General features: G+C 43.6%; 1 protein-coding gene across 2 annotated transcripts in view; it reads left to right on the top strand.

Annotated features, from left to right (window-relative positions):
- GOLM1 (golgi membrane protein 1) overlaps positions 1 to 20,856 on the top strand; it is an 87,819-nt gene that overhangs the window by 60,953 nt on the left and 6,010 nt on the right. For both annotated transcript variants that reach the window (XM_063454983.1, XM_063454982.1), the window contains exons 5-8: positions 7,339 to 7,432; positions 9,393 to 9,504; positions 11,107 to 11,245; positions 12,840 to 13,199. In XM_063454983.1, the coding sequence (XP_063311053.1) occupies positions 7,339 to 7,432; positions 9,393 to 9,504; positions 11,107 to 11,245; positions 12,840 to 13,199 (705 nt within the window). The remainder of the gene's footprint in view (positions 1 to 7,338; positions 7,433 to 9,392; positions 9,505 to 11,106; positions 11,246 to 12,839; positions 13,200 to 20,856) is intronic.

Raw genomic sequence — 20,856 nt, forward strand, 5'->3', positions numbered from 1 at the left:
CTAATTGCTAATTATATGATAAGACTACCCTCTCCAATTGACCAGCTCCCCCCATCCCCCTTCATATATCTATGTTGAACTGTTTGTTCTGTGCATTAGACTGTCAGAAAAACCATCTCAAGCCAAGGTCATAAAGAGAGATTGAGAAATTAAGGAAGGCAATCTTGACAGTGTGAACTATATAGGCAGTGAAAGTAGTCTAAGGGGCAGAAAAACAGTTGGCCACCTGAATAATCAGACGCTCAGGCATCAAGGATTCATGAAAAACAGAGGAGTTTAAATACTGAATCTCACCAAGCTTAAACCATCTCACCAAGCTTAGCCACTAACTTGTTGCATGACACATTGTTCCAGAGATAGTGGCTGTGGGAAAAGGTGTTACAAAGAAACTCTACGTGACTCTGTGAACTCGTCATAGTAATTCATTCAGGTCCGTTAGAATAAGAATGTGTTTTATTTACATGTACTGATACACTTTAATACCAGCATTATGTCCACAAAGCTCTGGGATATACTCATATACATCAACCAAGCTGATCTCATGAAAAAGAGAAATAACAGGGTGTGGCGAAACCAGCTTCGCCACTGTGAACTGGAGAGGCCTGGCTGCTGGCCTCCTGCCCGCTGACTATGGCCCCTGGACGTGTTGCACTTTAGAAACTATACTTGGGCAGGTAATAATTTGTATTGCTGCTGCTGGCCCTTTAAAAGCAGCGATGGACATATTGGAACTTTTGGGACTACTGTACCTTTAAGACTGTGGAGCGTAGTACAGTAATCCTGCCTTTAATACTTTAATGTCATGTATGTATTGTTGTATGCAGTTACCTGGGTTATATATATGTACAGCATTCATCTGATTGTTCGGTAGAATCACTCCATTCATTGTATTGAGTGAAACTACCGAACAACCAGACCACCCAGGAATAAGTGTGCCTCCAATTACAGTTTGCAACAATGTTGCAAACGGGTAATTGGCAATCAGTGTAATGTATCCTTTGTCCTCTGGGTGGCCGCCATTCGGGAAACAAACACGTGGCGGCGGCCATCTTTAACTACCGAACAGCGGTGTTTTGCCGTCGAGTGTCTGGAACTAAAATCGGACACTTGACTAGGCAAACACCGCTGAGACCTCCATACTTCCAGAAATTCGTATGGAAACTACCGAATGACCCGCCGTTCGGTAGAAAGAACCCCACAAACAAGGGAATTCATTCAAACCCTCTCCAGGCTCTATAACACAGGCAATTCGCCTGTTTTCATTCCCTTGTTTGTGACCGACCGCAGGGCCAAAATGCATGGAACTGTTTTCGGATACTTTACCCATGCGGTCGGTCAAATCTTTGGAACCCCATATCTCACGAACCATTCATCCGAATTACTTGAACTTTGGATATGTTGTCCCCCTGAATAAGGGCTATCCAGCGATGCTGGATTTAAAGGTGTACCCCCTGTTTTTGGGGTACATCCAGGAATTGGGGAAAAAGGTGTACAGTATAATTGTGTTAAGTGTTAATCTAAGGGGAGGAAATGTGTGGGAGGTACATCCCTGTGATTGGTTAATTTCATCCTCCCCCTGGGAGTGTCCTGTATGTACTTGTTGGTAATAAAAGCCAGACTGGGTGTCCCAGTCTTGAGTTCCTGCTTAACCCTCAAAATGAAGTGTCGTCTCGTTCTTGGGGGGGATTGGATTGTAAGCTGACTGCCGGGAGTGTAAGCCGATTGTATGCTTTTCTTGTTCAGCTGTTCCAGTTCGGAGTGTTATTTCGTATCCAGATCGGGAGTGTGGTGTTCTGCAGTAGCTGTGCCTGTGTCCAGAAAAGGGGATTATCGCCTAAACGGATTTTTTCCCCTTTCATGCTGAAACGGTCCGTTACAATTGGTGGCAAGCGGCGGGATCGTTCCTACAACCAGAAGGACAGCTACAGAACACCAATTCCTTGGAGTTACAAATTGAGGGCAACGTTAGCATTCGTGCAGCGCCCCTGGCAGCAGAGGTATCCAGCGACTTGGAGCAGACAAGTATGGAAGGCTCTGACGCTGAAGATGATTTTATGGCCAAGGTGAGGCAGCAAGTGGCCCAGTATGGGGGTTATATATCCATGGACACATTCCAGGGGATCTGGAACCAGGTCATGGCTGAGCAAAACTCAAAGATGGACGAAGAGTATGATGAGCAGGAAGAGTGGTACAGCAGCAGAGTAGAGGCTGCATCCGAGGAGGTTAGCCGCCCCCCCCCGAGGCGGCAGGAAGAACCCGAAGTAGGGGTCCTCATAGATTGGTCCTGTGAGGAACCACAACAGGCAGGTGGAGATGGGACCGAGGTCTCTCTACCGGCCCTACAGGGATGCTGGGCAGTCGGCCCAGATCCCCAGCGGCAGTGTGTAACCCAGGGAGCTGATGGTGTCGTCCATCCTCCCCAGCGGCAGAGTAAGTCCCAGGGAGCTAAAGGTGTCGTCCTTCCTCCCCAGCGGCAGGCTGAGTTACAGGGGGCAGAGGTTGTTGTTCCTGCCCCCCAGCAGAAAAGTGATGTGCCAGGAAGGCAGTGTGAAGTAAAGGGAGAGGAGAGCAGCGTCCTCCCTCCCCAGCGGCAGTGTGTGTCTCCGGGAGCTGATGGTGTCGTCCATCCTCCCCAGCGGCAGGCTGAGTTACAGGGGGCAGAGGTTGGTGTTCCTGCCCCCCAGCAGCAAAGTGATGTGCCGGGAGGGCAGTGTGAAGTGAAGGGAGAGGAGAGCAGCGTCCTCCCTCCCCAGCGGCAGTGTGTACCCCAGGGAGATGAAGGTGTCGTCCTTCCTCCCCAGTGGCAGCGTACACCCCAGGGAGATGAAGGTGTCGTCCTTCCTCCCCAGCGGCAGGCTGAGTTACAGGGGGCAGAGGTTGTTGTTCCTGCCCCCCAGCAGCAAAGTGATGTGCCTGGAAGGCAGTGTGAAGTAAAGGGAGAGGAGAGCCGTGTCCTCCCTCCCCAGCGGCAGGGTGTGTCTCAGGGAGCAGAAGGTGCAATCCTTCCTCCCCAGCGGCAGTGTGTACCCCAGGGAGCTGATGGTGTCGTCCTTCCTCCCCAGCGGCAGTGTGTACCCCAGGGAGCAGAAGGTGCCATCCTTTCTCCCCAGCGGCAGTTTGCCATCCAGAGAGAGGAACTTGTTACACCCTCTCTCCCACGGCAACCTAACCCACCAAGGGGAGATGTTAAGCCCCACAACTGTGCAGATGGGACCGTAGTCTCTGCACTTACAGCACAAGGGATAGGGACGGTCGGTCCTGTTCCCCAGCCTCAGTGTGATGGATCCAAAGGGGAGACAGTCGGTCTCCCCCTCCAGCAGTCGAGCTGTGCACCTAAAGGGGAGACAGCCAGTCTCCAGCAACCAGACGCCCACCAGACTACTCCCGTGGTAGTGCTGGCAACAGGACAGAGTACCGCTGGTCTCTGCCCCCTCAGCAACCCACCAAGGCAGCCTACCCGTCTCCCACCCAGCAGTGGTGAAACACCAGAACTTGGACAAAATCCTTCCTCACCCAGATGTAGTAACCGGTTAGTGTGGGTGGGCTGCTCTGTTATTTCTGTTTTGTGGGTGGGTTGCTGGACTAACCAGGGCACTGACCGGCAGAAAGTCAGGTACCCTGTTAGTCTAATTGGCAAAGGGGAGAAATGTGGCGAAACCAGCTTCGCCACTGTGAACTGGAGAGGCCTGGCTGCTGGCCTCCTGCCCGCTGACTATGGCCCCTGGACGTGTTGCACTTTAGAAACTATACTTGGGCAGGTAATAATTTGTATTGCTGCTGCTGGCCCTTTAAAAGCAGCGATGGACATATTGGAACTTTTGGGACTACTGTACCTTTAAGACTGTGGAGCGTAGTACAGTAATCCTGCCTTTAATACTTTAATGTCATGTATGTATTGTTGTATGCAGTTACCTGGGTTATATATATGTACAGCATTCATCTGATTGTTCGGTAGAATCACTCCATTCATTGTATTGAGTGAAACTACCGAACAACCAGACCACCCAGGAATAAGTGTGCCTCCAATTACAGTTTGCAACAATGTTGCAAACGGGTAATTGGCAATCAGTGTAATGTATCCTTTGTCCTCTGGGTGGCCGCCATTCGGGAAACAAACACGTGGCGGCGGCCATCTTTAACTACCGAACAGCGGTGTTTTGCCGTCGAGTGTCTGGAACTAAAATCGGACACTTGACTAGGCAAACACCGCTGAGACCTCCATACTTCCAGAAATTCGTATGGAAACTACCGAATGACCCGCCGTTCGGTAGAAAGAACCCCACAAACAAGGGAATTCATTCAAACCCTCTCCAGGCTCTATAACACAGGCAATTCGCCTGTTTTCATTCCCTTGTTTGTGACCGACCGCAGGGCCAAAATGCATGGAACTGTTTTCGGATACTTTACCCATGCGGTCGGTCAAATCTTTGGAACCCCATATCTCACGAACCATTCATCCGAATTATTTGAACTTTGGATATGTTGTCCCCCTGAATAAGGGCTATCCAGCGATGCTGGATTTAAAGGTGTACCCCCTGTTTTTGGGGTACATCCAGGAATTGGGGAAAAAGGTGTACAGTATAATTGTGTTAAGTGTTAATCTAAGGGGAGGAAATGTGTGGGAGGTACATCCCTGTGATTGGTTAATTTCATCCTCCCCCTGGGAGTGTCCTGTATGTACTTGTTGGTAATAAAAGCCAGACTGGGTGTCCCAGTCTTGAGTTCCTGCTTAACCCTCAAAATGAAGTGTCGTCTCGTTCTTGGGGGGGATTGGATTGTAAGCTGACTGCCAAGAGTATAAGCCGATTGTATGCTTTTCTTGTTCAGCTGTTCCAGTTCGGAGTGTTATTTCGTATCCAGATCGGGAGTGTGGTGTTCTGCAGTAGCTGTGCCTGTGTCCAGAAAAGGGGATTATCGCCTAAACGGATTTTTTCCCCTTTCATGCTGAAACGGTCCGTTACACAGGGTAACCATGAAGTGCAGGGGAACTGGATCTTGGCAAGGATTGTCCTGTACAAAAATTAACTCACTGGATATATGTAAATGTCATTTTAGCTCCTTTTCAATCAGAGTATCATGAAAACAAGTAGAACAAGTCTGATTATACTGTGAACATGTTCAATAGGACTTGTGGACTTTTAGAAAATAGTTAATATTTTACATATTAAGTTGTGCATTTTATTGACAGCATAGATCAGAGTAATAAAAACAGTTATTATAATATAGCCTGTCACTTGCTTGGACATTCACCCTCTGGATTACCACCAATTTGAAAGGTTACAATGTTTGCCAGCTATGAATGTATTTAACCCCTTAAGGACACATGACGTGTCTGACATGTCATGATTCCCTTTTATTCCAGAAGTTTGCTCCTTAAGGGGTTAAGCTTATTCAATTGAGGCTACAGCTTGCAAATTCTAAAACAATTGGTTATTTAAGCCTAACATTGAACACCAGATGACTCATACATTAATGATTACCGTATTTTTCCGTGTATAAGACAATGTTTTTTTTCGACATTTTCTTTAGTCTAAATTTGGGGTCATCTTATACACGGAATGTCACTGCAGGGGTTAAAAAAAACACTTGCACGTGGGGCCTGACAGCTTTATTAGGTATGTGGTTGAGAAAGTGGCTAATAAGCCACATACTACCCCCAACCCTATATTTCAGTAAAAAAAAAAAATTTGAAATGAAACAAGAGAGTGCACATTCTTTAATTTGTGGGCAGTACTTCCTTTTAAGCAGGCATGTGGCTGCTAGGCAGTTTCTTGGCCCTTTGAATGTCATTGCCGTGTTGAAAGGATGGCTAACAAAAGGTCTGGAGGTGATTCTAGGTGTGGCTTTTGCATTTGATTCTGTTGCTATTGTCTGTCAACATGATGAGGATAGAAGCATATGATCTCATAGAAGGACAGCAAATTAAATGTATTGCTAATGGGACCAAGTAGCTTTTCTGGCTATTCATGACTAGCAATCACATTCACTCTGCTTGAAGGAAACAGAGAACACATTCACTAGCAGAAGACAGAGCTGAAAGGGAAATGCTCTGGAACAATCAAGTCTATGAGAGTGTTATTGTTCTTGATAGACTCAGTTTAGTAATGCAAACTATTGCAAAACATTATCCAACATTGCAACTGTGAATGTTGTCAGCAATTAACTTTTTTACATTTTGGCAAAATAGGTAACTGTATTCCTATCACGTGATTAGTGAATAGCTCTGATAGTTACTACGAACAATAAAGTTCAAATGGCCCCGTACCAAACGGAGCAAAATGATTTGCTGCTGTATAGGGACATCTGGACGACAGAATACGGACATTGTGATTAGTCGCTCGCCTCGTTTGACCGATGTGTGCGCTCTCGTGACCTGCCCGGTTTTGCAAGTGAAAAGCAATGGATAGTACCAAGCAGACTGCTCGTAAGTCTACTAGAGGTTAAGCTCAAAGGAAACAGCTTGCCACTAAAGCAACTAGGAAGAGTGCCCCTTCTACAGGGGGTGTCAACACTGTTGCTCTGAGAGAAATCAGAAGATACCAGAAGTCTACTGAGCTGTTGACCCACTATCTGCCATTTCAGCATCTTGTGAGGGAAATTGCTCAAGACTTCAAGAACTGATCTGAGGTTCCAGAGTGCAGCTTAAGGTTCCAGAGTGCAGCTTAACTTGTTGGTCTCTTTGAAGATACCAACTTGTGTGCTATCCATGCCAAGAGAGTAACCATTATGCCAAAGGATATACAGCTAGCAAGGAGAATCTGTGGAGAACGTGCTTCATTTTTGTTGGGGGTTTTGTTTTTTTGTTCTGAAATTTCATTTTTACAAATTGTACATAAGTGTGTCTTTTATAAAGGGTTTGTTAATTGTAGGGTAGTCGACCGTAAACTGGTAGTGAAAATTTTACATGACATTCCCTTACTCCTCCGGTTTTTCAGACAATTTGTATCTTTAGCTAGTTTTGTGACCCTTTTCATTAAATCTGGTCAGCATGCTTAATCTAATTTATATCTTTCATTGTAACTCCATTGTAAATAAACTTTCCACTACCTCAAAAAAAAAAAGTACTTTGTTGATGGCATTTATCAAGGGAGTTGGCTGTTGGCTATAGGTCCTCCTCCCTAATTGTTATTAATATTAGGGTCCAACCTATCACCCATGGGTGGGGTCAAGGGAGGGAATAATTTGACCATTTTATTATTTTTTTTTATATTTATTTATAAAATATTTTACCATGATTGATACATTGAGATTTCTCTCGTTTGCAAATGTTTTGGCTTCAGACTTTTAATAAGTACACCCCGAATAAACTGTACTTGTAAATTCATCATTTTATTTCAGGTCAGGTCAGGGACTTCGAGGTGAACTTACAAAATGCAGAGAAGGAGCTTTTGGAACTACAAGAGAATCAGAACAAGAAGTCTACATTTGAGCTGTAAGTGCTTGTTTCATTGATATTGAAAGGAAATAAATATGAGTTCAAACATCTTAGATGTATAGATGCATATGGAAACTCTTGGTGATGATAATAAAATAAAAATATTAACCTGAAAAAATATTTGTTCAGTAGGACAAGGTTTTGGAAAGAGAATACGGACTCACTTTCAAGAGGACATGAGATCCTGACCAGAACCTTGTCTGCTGTAATTTCCCATTATAAACTGCTTACTAAATTTTTATAGAAATAAATAGGGTTTCTTGTAGGGATGTGCATGGGGAAAATATTCAGTTCGGCATTCAGAACTTCGACACTTCGGACCTTCGGCATTTTGGAATTTCGGGACTTCGGATGTTCTCTTGCAGCCGGCTCATTGTTTACTAGACATGCCCCTACTCGCGGTATAGCGAGCAGGGGCAGAATTTACTAATAGGAAGTAATTTTTACTTACTATTAGTAAATTTGTCTGAAAGACCAAGTTAGGTCTTCCAGCCTTTTGGTAGATAAATCCATAATACTGTGGAAATTAGGGAGTTATCTACTTACTGTAATGGAAGTTACATTTTATATGAACGTGTTACTCGATTGTTGTAAGTTTTGCAAATGCTTACAGCTGAATCCTGGCTATGTTTGTATACTTTTTATTTAAACTGGTATACAGTGTAACATTCTTCATTCTTCCACTGGGTATATTGGTACTTCGGCAATTCTGTGCTTTGGAACTTTGACGCTTCAGAACCTCGGCAATTCAGCTATTCGGACATTCGGAAGTATCCGAATGTCCGAATTGCCCGAAATTTGTCCGAATTGATATTTGGAACGAAACGAATTGCACATGTCTAGTTTCTTGTGTAGTTTTGAGATTTGTGCTTCTGAATGTCTGGTTTTTTTTTTCTAAATAACTGTATGAAGCCACACACCATGTTCATGTATTAATTTTTAGTTAATAATTTTGTGTACATTAAAGTTAAACTTTCACTTGTAGCTCAGTTTTGTATTATTCATAATATAAAACAAGTTAAAAATGTGTAATGCAGTCAAGGAATTGTTTGCATCTCAGTGGGTGCAGTGACCCTGTCCTATTAACCCTGCAATTTAGAATAATTTGTTATATTGCACGGTTAAATCCACCTCTAGTGACTGTCATACTGACAACCACTAGAGGCACTTCTGCTACACTGAAGAAATAACTTTGGTCATGTGACAGAAAAGCCTGTAGGAAAGCATTAAATACAATGGTTTCTAAGGGTAAACTTTAATGCACACATGGCGTTTTCCACACATGTGCAATTGGACACCATTAAATTGGATCAATGAGGAGGAGGTGGAGAAGTGAGCAGGGAACTTTGGCTCTGGAAATAGAGCAGTAGATATGTTATTAAATTATTTTTTTATGACTTTTTTGATGTTGTGAAGCCAGCATGTCGATGTCATCAGGATTTTCTTGCTATGAGAAGTGTCCTCTTGCAGGGCCTATAGATACAGAGAAGGGGTGGCAGTATAGGGTGAGGGTTGCCATATGTAATGCCCCGCCAAAAATGGTTGTTTAGAAGCAAACAAAACAGGTAAGATACCCTTTAACAGCTCCCAAATTTAATAATTTTTCTTTATTATAAATTAGATATTTGTTGCCTTTGGAGATGTTGCAGCTAATTCTGAAATTGAAGTGGCTAGTTCATGTCCATATTTGTTGCAAAAATAAAAAATATACATTTACAAAAATGTGCAGAAATATTTCATAAGCCCTAAAAACTTTTAATTGGCTGTAGAACTGGCTCTGTGGCAACTCTTCAAATCAAAATGCACAGCACAAAACCAGGTCAATAAAAAGGTTTTCAAAATAGGCCATAACCCATTCCTCACCAATGTTTTCCCTTACTCTAAAATACACCTCCTTTGAATATGTTTTTATGTATATATCTTTGTTTAATGGAAAAGTATACATTGTTTTCAATAGAACCCAGTGCAGAAGCAAAATGAATGAGCAGATGGAACAGTGCGAAGAAAAGCTACGGAGGGCGAGAGGGAACGATCCCAATCAGGATCTGATCAAATCTGAGCAGTCTAAGGTATACTTATTGACATTTTGCGTGATCTAAAATATAGCATTTGGTTAGTATGAACGTACACATCTCTAATAAAGTGTTACCGCGTAACTATGTACCTGTTAGTTATGGCTAAAAAGAATAATTACAAATACTAACATTATGTTCAGGTAACAAGCCTTAGCTAAAAAAAAGCTCTCGGCTTTATCTAGTTCATTTTTGTCAGCTCGATATTAATTGTAGTGGCCAAGTGGTTGTTGAATTGACAAAAACTTTGTTATTCAGTCGTCTGTTTAAAAATAATGAATCTGAAAAGCACTTAAACAACCAGTTGGCCGAAGACAGACCTAATCTGTGTTATGTAATAGCTGCGTACTTCAGCGATGAAGTTCTGTAAAGTCATTCCTCAACAACCTTTGAAAGAGCCGACATGGAAAAAAATATGTTCTCACAACACTGATGGAAAGTGCAGACAAAAATGTGTGTAATCATAAACACACAGAGAACATGCAAAATAAGTCCAGTTAAAAAATGTAATGGGAAAAATGCTAATAATTAAACAGGAAAATATACATGGGACTATTCGTGTACGTCATCAAAGGAACGTTGAAATGTTTTATATTGGAAGCTCCCTCACATTAGTTTAATTTATTATATACATTATCTTCATCTCTTCCCCGTTTTATCTCTGTGCTTTATGATAAGCCCTTCTCAATCTTGGCTACTGCCTTCTTGCTAAATGATGGAAATGTGTCCTATTACTGCTTTCTTCTCTAGTAATCCTTCCTGAACCACGACTTGTCTTAAAACTGAAATAGAATGTTCATGGTGATGCCACAGTGGCAAAATTATGTGCAGATGTTATTTGTGAAATCTGTAGAAATCAATTTTTAAAGCCTGTTTTCACAGTGACCAGCAAAACAGTTCTGTACTCAACTCAAAAAACTAAGTTCTCAACTCAAAAAAAAATGACGTGTCAGCCTAGGTGTGACTATTCATATTGTTAAGAGTATTAATATAAAAATTCAATTCCGTTCAAAGTCTCCTAATGCTCTTCAGCATACTGAAGTACTTTAGGGGTTAATCTCATGCTCCTGCAGGCTCATTTCATAAGAACACCAATTTCAAGAGAAATCCACACGTTTATAAATCCCCATTAGTATTGCCAAGCAGACAGCTGGGAGGATGTCCTACCTTGCCAAGTTTGCACTATAATTCAGAGCAGAGGTGAATGCTTCTCATAAAGAATTGGTTTATATGCTTCTCCTAGAGATGTATTGTTTGTGAATCACAATGAAGTATTTGTATCCACGAGGAGCATCTGTTAGGACATAAGTCATCGGTAATGATGACTTCACAAGAGGTGGATCGGAGCTGGAGTGAAGAGATTCTTCAGGGATTCTAATAAATGTTAGTTTGATTGATTTTAACACTTTCATTGCTGAAATTGGAATGTTGTATTTGAGTACAATTTTAAGTACTAATTTCCAGGCAGGTAAAATGTCAAAACTGTCAGATACACAAATGAGAGTTGTTCAACTCTGTTTTAGGATACAATATGTCTATAATATGGGTTTGTTTAATGTACATTGGGCGCATTTAATTTTGTTTTACATTTTCACCCAGCCAACAATCCCAAATCCAGATGTTGACAAAAAAGACAACAATATAAAGGAGATCCCACAGGAAATTGAAGACAATGCAATTCATGATGTCAATAAACAAGTAGAGGATGTCAAAAAAGTTGAGCCTCCAAACAGTGATGGTATGTTCCAATTCTATTTCCTTGTGTAAAAGCTATTTCAGATATTGCTTTTTTTGAAGCAGGTTTCTCTTGGTTTTTGTCTAGGTGTTAATTAAAGGCACAGTCCTGGCACTCACTAATGTAATTGTGTGTTAGATGCTGATTATTATTTTGGGTGTCATTTTTGTATAGATTTTCTTATTTTTTTTTTATTTTTTATATTTGTTATTCTCCAAAATCCCACACCTTCTGACACATCTCTGTGTGTTTGACATGCTGATATAATACTAAGGGCACGAAGGTTGTAGAAGTTTGTAGATCGGCTCTCAGCTTGTTGAAGTAGAGACCTGACAGCTGTACAGCATCTCCAAAAAATACATCCATTTCTGATTTGAAAGCTCACTGAGTAGGAGTTCGCAACCGTTCAAAGAATGTTATTTTTTTACTTGAGATGTTCTGTTTTTTCTTTTGAACTTACATTAAAGATAGAGCATATTACATTATAAACCAGTTTAGAAAAGGCAGAGTCAGGGCAAACATTGGTAATGGGGAGAAATAGAATCCTTGTATCATTTCTCCTCTTGTCTGCATGTTTTTCTCTATTCTCTGTGCTGACTACCAGGTGCAAAGGACAGAACTGTCTGGGATCTGGGGCACAGGAAGTGTGGCACATGTTCACCCACTGCTCAAGCCTCTAACAATGGTCATAGACGTCCATTCATGCAATATGAGACCATTTACCAAGTTATGACATTATATGATGTCACATCTCTGTGCTGAGGAAGTAGTGAAGCTGAAATGCATAGGGTGTATGGACTGAATACAGCTCCAGCTGCAGCTGCTAGACCATCAAGGATCCAGGCCCAGCAAATGAAGTTCTCAGTTTGTGTGAGCCTGTGTGTATTAATCCGTGTAAGTCTGCATCTGACTGTATAAATATAGAATTCATCATTTCAGCTGCAAATGGCTTGTCTCAGAATGTAGTGTAGATGTGTGCTTTTTATATTTTTTCCTAAAGGGATTCTGTAGTGTAAGGAATGAAAAGTTGTATTCCTTACACTAACTATAGCTCCCTCGGAACCCCCGGCATGTAAAGGGTTAATAAATCCTTTCTGACCTCACCCATCTGAAAGAGGTGGGGGGGCACAATGTGTCAGTGCGGCGAGTGCTTTAGGTCCTCTATATAGGAAAGAACTGTTCTAATGCTTTCCTATGGGGATTTAACTTTGCTGGATGTCCTCATGCAGAGCGTGAGGACATCCAGCTACAGTAAGGCGACCAAAAGTTGCCTAGCAAGCAGAAAGTGCCTCTAGTGGCTGTCTGACAGTCACTAGAGGCAGTCTTAGTCCTGCAATGTAATTATTTCTAATTATTTACATTGCAGAACTAAGGGAGACAGGAACATTGCACCCAGACCATTTCAATGAGCTGGTGTGGTCTGGGTGCCTGCGGTGTACCTTTAAAGTACAGTGTTTAATAAAATAAAGAAAAACAGAATTGCATGAAATACTCCTCTAATAGATAAACTACCAGTGCACATTTACAAACAGACACCACAAATGCTATGGGTGGCCCTGCCAGTAACTGCAGTGTAACTGAATTCCTTTATTTACAGAAAACGGAATTGCAGGAAAAGGAATCATTGACCTCTCCAATAAAAACCTTGCCCCAATCCATGAAGTTCCCAAGCAAAACAAAGAGAATGGAGTAGAAGAGGAGGATAAGGCACAAAACGCTCCAGTACAAAATGAGAAAAACAAGGCAGAAGATGCACCCCTGCAAAATAAGGAGAATAAAGTAGAAGGTGTAGCAGTTGAAAATGAGGATACGTTGGAAGAAGCAGTAGACGCAGAAAAGGAGTATAATGAGGAGCTAAAGAAAGATGTCCAAAACAAGGCAGCGCAAAAAGAAGCACAAAATGAGGAAGTGGAACGAGAGGAACTGCTAAATATGGAAGATCAGTCAGAAGATAAAGGTGGGCATATATGGTTGACATATGTGTAATAACTAACCTAGAACCTTTTTTTTTTTTTTTTGTTTAATATTCTTTATTTGTGGTGTGCAGAAATGTACTTACACATGTAGTTGGCCACGACAGCAGAAATGAACATCTGACAAGCATACATTAGTTATAGTTTCACGGCCCTTAAAAAAAAAAAAAAAAGGTCAAAATACTGTACATTTTACAATAAGAGTAAACAATGTAAACTAGACATTTTTCATTCTCCAATCTATGAGCATGCTGATGTTGGGTACGTTGTCTATACATATGAGGCATGCTCTATGTAATCAGGATATGCCCTTCTAAGAAAAGACATGTAAGATAAACCTGCTCTTGACAATATAGTTAATATCTACTAATTGGACGGTATTTTAGTCTAAACATACTCCCATCTGGACAGAAGACAAAGAATATAACTATAATCATACACCTGGTAACGGATGTCCAAGTCTAGGAAATACAATTTTAAACAAAAAAAATAAAAAATAATCAACAGTGGTTTGCATCTTATCTTGTCCTGTTGCGTGCATAATCTGTTTAAGAGATCGAAATATACTTATCAAAGGTGGTCTATGACTGCAAATAAAACATAGGTACATAAACTTAGGGTCAGATAGGTCATTTGCAACTCGGTGCTTCTTTTGTCTCAAGTTCTGTCTCAGTATGTGGTGCGCAAGCTACAGTCTTTTACCCTTTCAGGTCCGTGAGGAGTTCTGCGGGTGCCGTTTTCCCAGTTTTTTCTCTGCCCCAGTGCTATTCTCACGGTTCTTATTCTCTCCCACTCCTTCCGTGGGCACTTGTTGTTGCAGCTGTAGGGCCTAAAGAAATCCTGCAGGGTCCTCATCTGCGGACAGTGTTAAAATTGAGTCTTTTAGTGGGACCACTAGAGTACCCGCCTTTCCCCATCGGTACCTGATGCCCTTGTCCCTCAGTTGGCGGGTGATCGGCATGAACTTTCACATGGTGGTTGTCTACTGTGATGGTGGGAGTCTTTCTGGAGTAGCTCATCAGTGTAGTTTTAACCGCAACATCTCGGGTGACGGCTATGATGTCCCTTGGTGCGTCCACTGGGGCGGTCGGGACTTTCCGGATTCTGAATGCTGCCGTTATCGGCCAGGTATCCCCTCATTTTTTCGCCCCCATTATCACTGCCATTTTATTTATGTATGTCAGTAGGGCCTCCGAGCCTATTTCTTCCGGGGCTCCGCGAATGCGGATATTCCTTTTGCGGTGGCGTGTTTCCAGCGCCATAACTGAGTGGGTGAGTCTTTGGAGTTGGAGCGTTAGTGTGTCTATTTGTCTTCTGGCATCAGTCAGCAAGGTGTCTCTTTCACCCCCTCATGTTTCAACTGTCTCTAAGCGCTCTTTTTTTTTTTATATATATTTTTAAAGCGGTGCTAATACAGTGCTAATACAATGCTAATACAATGCTAATACAGCATGCATTTCTGGAAATATACCATCATATAATTCCACATAAATTGTCACATGTTCATTAGTGCAATTGAAATATTACATACAGGTTTGCAATAATTCTACTCTATATTCATTTAATGCATGACTTTACATTCCTACAACAGTAGGGTTCTTGTTCTTTGAGAACTGGTGCACCTTTTTTTGTGTGTTTAACATAATAATAATAACAGGGGAGGGAAAGAGGGGGGGGGTTATCAAGGTATACAGTACTCCATTTTCCTATTTTTCCTTGTTTGTCTTGACTATACTATGTGTCGTTCGTTATGAGGAGTGGTTCATGTGGGCGTGTTATCCCTAACCGGGAGGGAAGCAGTTGCCCGCGTATCCCACATCTCCCAGGCTATCACCCAGAACAGTTGCATGGGCTTCGTCTTTCTGGCCATAGTTTCATATTGTTTGGATAATTCTATGATTTGGGTGCACGCTGATATTTGTGGAGTGTGCTCCGACAGCCAACACCTGCTTATTAGTTGTAGTGCCGCTATTAGTATATGATACGTTAAGTATTTAACTGCCTTTGGTATGTTAGGGGGGAATAGTTGCAGCAGGTATAGGGAAGGTGATGGTGGCATAGCGACCTTTGTGGCGGCTTTTATTAGTTCAGAGATTTGTATCCAAAATGGTATAATTTTCGGGCACGACCACCAGATATGATATGTTGTGCCAGGATGGGCCATGCATCTCCAGCATTTCCCTGTGGTTTGGGCATTTATGTGTTTCAACTTGATTGGTGTCATGTGCCATCGGTATAGTAGTTTCCTGGATATTTCTATATGTGAGGTACACATCGATAAGTGTCTGTTGGCAGAAAATATGCGGAGCCACTGTGTTTCGGTTAATTCCATATTGGAATCTAGTTCCCATGCAGATTGGAATAGGGGTTTTGTGAGATATGATTTACGGATAATCTCGTGGTACATATGAGACATGGGTTTGGTTGGCAATTTTTGCTGCAGGCACAGTTGTTCAATCGTCGACAACTGCCTGATTTGCCCTGGTTGGACTTTCGGCATATAGTGTTTGCTTAGCCATGATTTGAGTTGTATGTGTGAGAAAAAAAATGTCTGCGGTAAGTGATATTTAGTTTGTAATTGTTCAAACGTGAGCATTGTGCCTTTATTGGATAGTTGGTGGAGATGCGTTACTCCATGTGAGATCCACTCTTTTGCATTAAATTAGGGTAGGAGAGTTGTGAGGGCTAGTAGTTTCATAGCCGGCGACGGGTGCGCTGATGGCCATGTTTTTGTGTGGTGTGTATCCCATGTGGACAAGGATAACCTTGTCGTAGGTAGCATATTTTTGTATTTGGGTCTAAGTGAGCGAGGTATCCATGCCAGTGTAGTGATATCAAGTCCGTCTGTGTAAGCGGACTCAATGGTGAGCCATTCTGGCGGGGGGTCTTGATGGAATGCTGTGATTATTGGACTGAGAATGGACGCTGAGTAATACGTGTGGAGATGTGGGAGTCCCAGACCTCCTTGTTTGAAGGGTTTATGTAGTGTGGATGCTGCCACTCTCGATTTTTTCATGTTACATATGAATGTGTTTATAAGAGTTTGTGTGTCTCGGAGAAAGGTGTTTGGGAGTTTGATATGCAACGCACGAAATAAGTATTGGAGTTTGGGTAGAAGCAACATTTTTGTAGCTGCAATTCGCCCCAACCAGGAGACATACTTGCCCGACCAACCTATGATTTGGCTTTTCAGTTTGTGTACTAGTTTGGTATAGTTGGCCTGTAGCATGGCATGCGGTGCAGCCGTGAATGCCACCCCCAAAAAAGTGAGCTGATCAGTTCGCCAATCGTAGGCGTGGGCTTGTTTTAGCTCCTGTAAAGCGTGGAGTGGTAGGTGTATACCCATTGCCTGCGTTTTTGAGATGTTCAGCTTATAGTAGGAGCATGCACTGTATTCAGTTAGGATGCTGTGTAGATGCGGAAGTGAGGTGTGCGGTGCTTCCATGGATAGCATGATGTCATCCGCAAACATGGTAAGTTTGTGATCTATGGGTCCTATTCGTATGCCTTTGACATTGCGGTTCAGCCTAATGTGTTGCGCTAGCGGTTCCAGTATTAGGATATACAGCAGCGGGGATAATGGGCACCCTTGACGTGACCCGTTAGAGAGATTAAATTTTTTAGAAAGGAAGCCACTGTTTGCAACGTGAGCGGACGGTGTGGAATATAGTGCTGCCAGTAGGGACATGAAACTCGAAGGGAAACCAAATTTTATCAACGTGGCCTCAAGGAATCCCCAGTGCACACTTTCAAACGCTTTTTCAGCGTCCAACGAAAGGAATACACTGGGTCTTCCCGAGGCCCGTGCGCTGGACATCAAGTCCAGTAACTTCCTGGTGCCATCCGAGCCCTGTCTCCCCCTGACAAATCCCACTTGGTTAGTGTGAATAATTGATGGGATGATTGAGGCCAGTCTGTTTGCATAGATTTTTGCTAGCAACTTTGTGTCAGTGTTCAAGAGCGAGATAGGTCTCAGATTTTGGGGTTTGGTTGGTGGCTTCCCCGGTTTGGGAAGCGTTGCTGTATGGGCTATCAACATCTCTGGGGGCATAGAACTGGTCGCGATTATGGCGTTGAACGTTTTTTCTAATTGTGGGGCCAATTGGGATTTGAAACATTTATAATACCTATTCGTAAGGCCATCTGGGCCCGGTGTTTTCCCCTGTGGTAGGGCGTCTATAGTTTTTTCTATTTCGGCGATAGTGATTGGTTGTTGAATCATTGCGTGTTGTGTTGGGCTGATGGAGGGAAGTTGGGCCTGTGCTAGGAAACTGTGAATTTCTTGACTTGTGGGTTGGTGTGTTTTATTATCTTGTTGAAGATTATAGAGTTGATCATAAAACTCTGCCATAGTGTCGTTTATCCGTTGTGGGTTTGTGATTTTGGTACCTGCAGGGTTAAAAATGTGCGGTATTTTTTATCTAGTTTGCTGCTGCCTTAATAGATAAGCTAGCGCCTTCCCCGCTTTATTACCTTGGGAGTATTGTTTCATCTTCAGCTTAATCAGCGTATCTGATGTCTTTTGGAAAAGTAGGTCATTTATCATCTTGGTGGTGTGATATATCTCGTCTTGACCTGCTGTAGACGGAGAGATGAGTTGGGCGTTTGTTTGGTCTCTACGTTTTTTGAGGAGTGTGGTATATTCATTTTGTGTTTTCTTTTTTAAATAAGCCGCTCGGCTGATGATTAGGCCCCGTACTACCGCCTTGTGGGCGAGCCATACAGTTTTAGGGCTTATGTGTGGTGTTGAGTTTGTATCAAAGTATAATTGTATTTCATGTTCTAAGGTATCTTTGAATGCGGTATCAAACAGAAGACTATCATTTAGTTTCCATGGGGAGGTGCCTCTGAAAGGGAATTTGTCTTGTAGCGTTAACATTACAGGCGCGTGGTCCGACCATGTCAGGTCCCCTATCGTGCAGTCTATCATCGATGTAAGGAGGTGTGCAGCTATGAGAATGTGATCAATACGGGAGCTCGTTTTATGAGCACGCGAGTGATGTGTATATTCACGTGTGTTTGGATGGGTTGTGCGCCACGAGTCATAAATGTTGTATTCAAGCAGCAATTTCGTTATTGCTTTACATTGGGGTTTCAAGGTGGCCTGCCTCCTAGTATCAGCGGAGGTAGTCGTGTCCAAACTTTGGTCGAGTACATGATTCAGGTCCCCGCATAAGACCAAGTTTTGTAATTGTGGATCGGGTATTTTAGATAGAACTTTGTGTAAAAAATTACGTTGGTTAGTGTTCGGGCTATACACTGAGACGAGTGTGTAGTTGATTTCGTTGATCGTGCAGTGGAGAATGACATATCTACCTTGGGAATCCTTTTTGATTTGGAGTAGTTCAAACGAGAGCGATTTATGGATTAGTATGGAAGTACCTTTGGATTTAGAAGAATGCGTGGAGTGGTATTGCGTGGGATATTCTTGTTGTGCAAAGTTAGGTATTTTGGTGTGCGTAAAGTGGGTTTCTTGAACACATAGAACATCTATTTTGTTTTTTTTTGGCCATGTCTATCAAGACACGTCGCTTGTGCGGGGTATTCAGACCGCACACATTAATAGTTTGTATTCTCAGGTTGTATTATTAGGTGGTTTATTTGGAGTATTCTGGTAGGTCTACATTTTGTGAAACTAGTATACCTCAGGCAGGGAGGGGACAACTGGGATATAGTAGAGATAGGGGTGTTAGGGGTAGGATATATACATGTTCCCCATACCAGGGGATTGGTGCGGTAGAGAAGCACCGTGGGGTGCGGAAACATTCGTCTCCTGTGGTGTGGCGTGTGGGCTTGTTAGTTTCAAATCATGACAGAACCTTTTTTTTTTTTTTTTTTTTTTTGTATATTGTGTGGATTGTGTGAGTTTCAGGAAAGAGCTGGGATGGGCCAGCCGCATGAGCGACCACAGCGGCAAGTGCTGCGTTATGAGAGGTATGTATAATAGCCTGTGTAACAGGTATCGAGCTATTCGGGCCTTGTTGGCACGTTGGAGGAGCCCGCGGTCATATTACAATGTAAGCTTTTCAATAGACCTCATGGTTTCCAACCTTATCTGGGGCCTAGGGGGCAACCACTCCACAGGAGTAGTCCGTAGCTGCATGCTAACTCGGGAGTTTGTTAATGGTAGCCCAGCGAGTACAATTTCAACATCAATTTTTAGGGCCTGGTGCCAAGAAATTACTGTACAATTTAGCAACACGAGTCGCACCTCAAGAGTACAAATATAAAGAACCCCAGTGCGGATCGCGAGGCACCCCGCATGTCCCCCCCATCCCCCCCCCACCCCTCGGAGGGGAACGACAAGGGGAAGGAGCCAGGGCCCACACCACCCATCCGCCGCGAGGACACCCCCCCGTGCAGTACCCACACTCCCCCACATATTCCCCGACTCAGACTCCAATCAGGCCCAGGGGAGTCCCTGTCACCTCTGTGATTTACCCATGGCTGCTCGGGGGCTCAGGAGTCTGCGTCAGTGTCCTGTAACATACATCAAGAACAATTAACCAGCGGGGGCGGTCCACACAGATCCACACAGGCGCGGGAGCTTAATTGCTGTATGAGGCATATATACTGTCACCGGAGTACCCCACGCGTCCCCCCGCCCCCCCCCCCCCCCGTTATGAGGGGAACGACCGGGGGAAGGCGCCGGGCCCCCACCTCCCAGCTCCATCTAGTCGGCCCAGACCTCTCTTAACTTGCATGTACCTCGCTAGGACCAACAACCACCATGCAACCCTTCCCTCCTCCCCACCGTTACCATCACAGGACAGCTGGAAAAGTTTACAATGCTCATCAGGCCATTTCAGGGGCGATTGTCCCGCGGCACATCAGTAAGTTCAGTGCCAACTATGAAAGATGTCCCATTGTTAGTAAATAGGTAAGATCACTGGTGGTGGGAGAGATTTGTCGGGGTGGGAGTCTCGCCAGGCCCCTCCAACTCCAATATGCCTGTGTAAAGGGGATGTGTGGTGCTCATTACTTGCGTGTCTCTCATGCAGCCGGCGTCATGATTTAGCGGGTGCCGGGCACCTTCTGCCAGTCCAGGCAAAGCTTGCCTCGGGGTGGGCCCTGTGCAGGTTCTTGCTGTAGGTTAATACCCCAGGACTTTAACTGGTTGGCGCCTTCTTCAGGAGTCAGGATGGCTTTGAGGGAGCCTTCTCTGGTAACCAATATCTTCGTTGGATAACCCCATCTGTATCTTACTCCATTAGAGCGAAGGGCGGTGGTAATGGCGGAAAATTATTTCCTCTTGCGCAGGGTTGTTGCCGAGATGTCTGGGAAGATTTGTACTGCGGCATATTCTTCTGGGGGCTTGGGCTTGCTCCTGCTAGCCCGAAGGACATGCTCCTTGATGTGGAAATAATGGGCCCGTAAAAGAACATCCCTTGGAGAGGTTTCAGGGATGTGGCGCGGACGTGGCACCCTATGAACCCTATCCAGCAACAGCATGTCGGATGGGATCTCGGGCGCGTAAGCGTGGAGCAGGCCTCTCACATAGGCTTGTAACTCCGCTGGGAGTATCGTTTCGGGTACCCCTCGCAATCGCAGGTTATTTCGCCGTGACCTGTCCTCCATATCCGCCAGCTTCGTTTCTGTGAGTAACAGCTTGTGCTCGAGACACTCCACATGTGTGGCAAG

This window comes from Pelobates fuscus, chromosome 5 (assembly GCF_036172605.1).
Source record: "Pelobates fuscus isolate aPelFus1 chromosome 5, aPelFus1.pri, whole genome shotgun sequence".
In the NCBI taxonomy this organism is placed as follows: domain Eukaryota; kingdom Metazoa; phylum Chordata; class Amphibia; order Anura; family Pelobatidae; genus Pelobates; species Pelobates fuscus.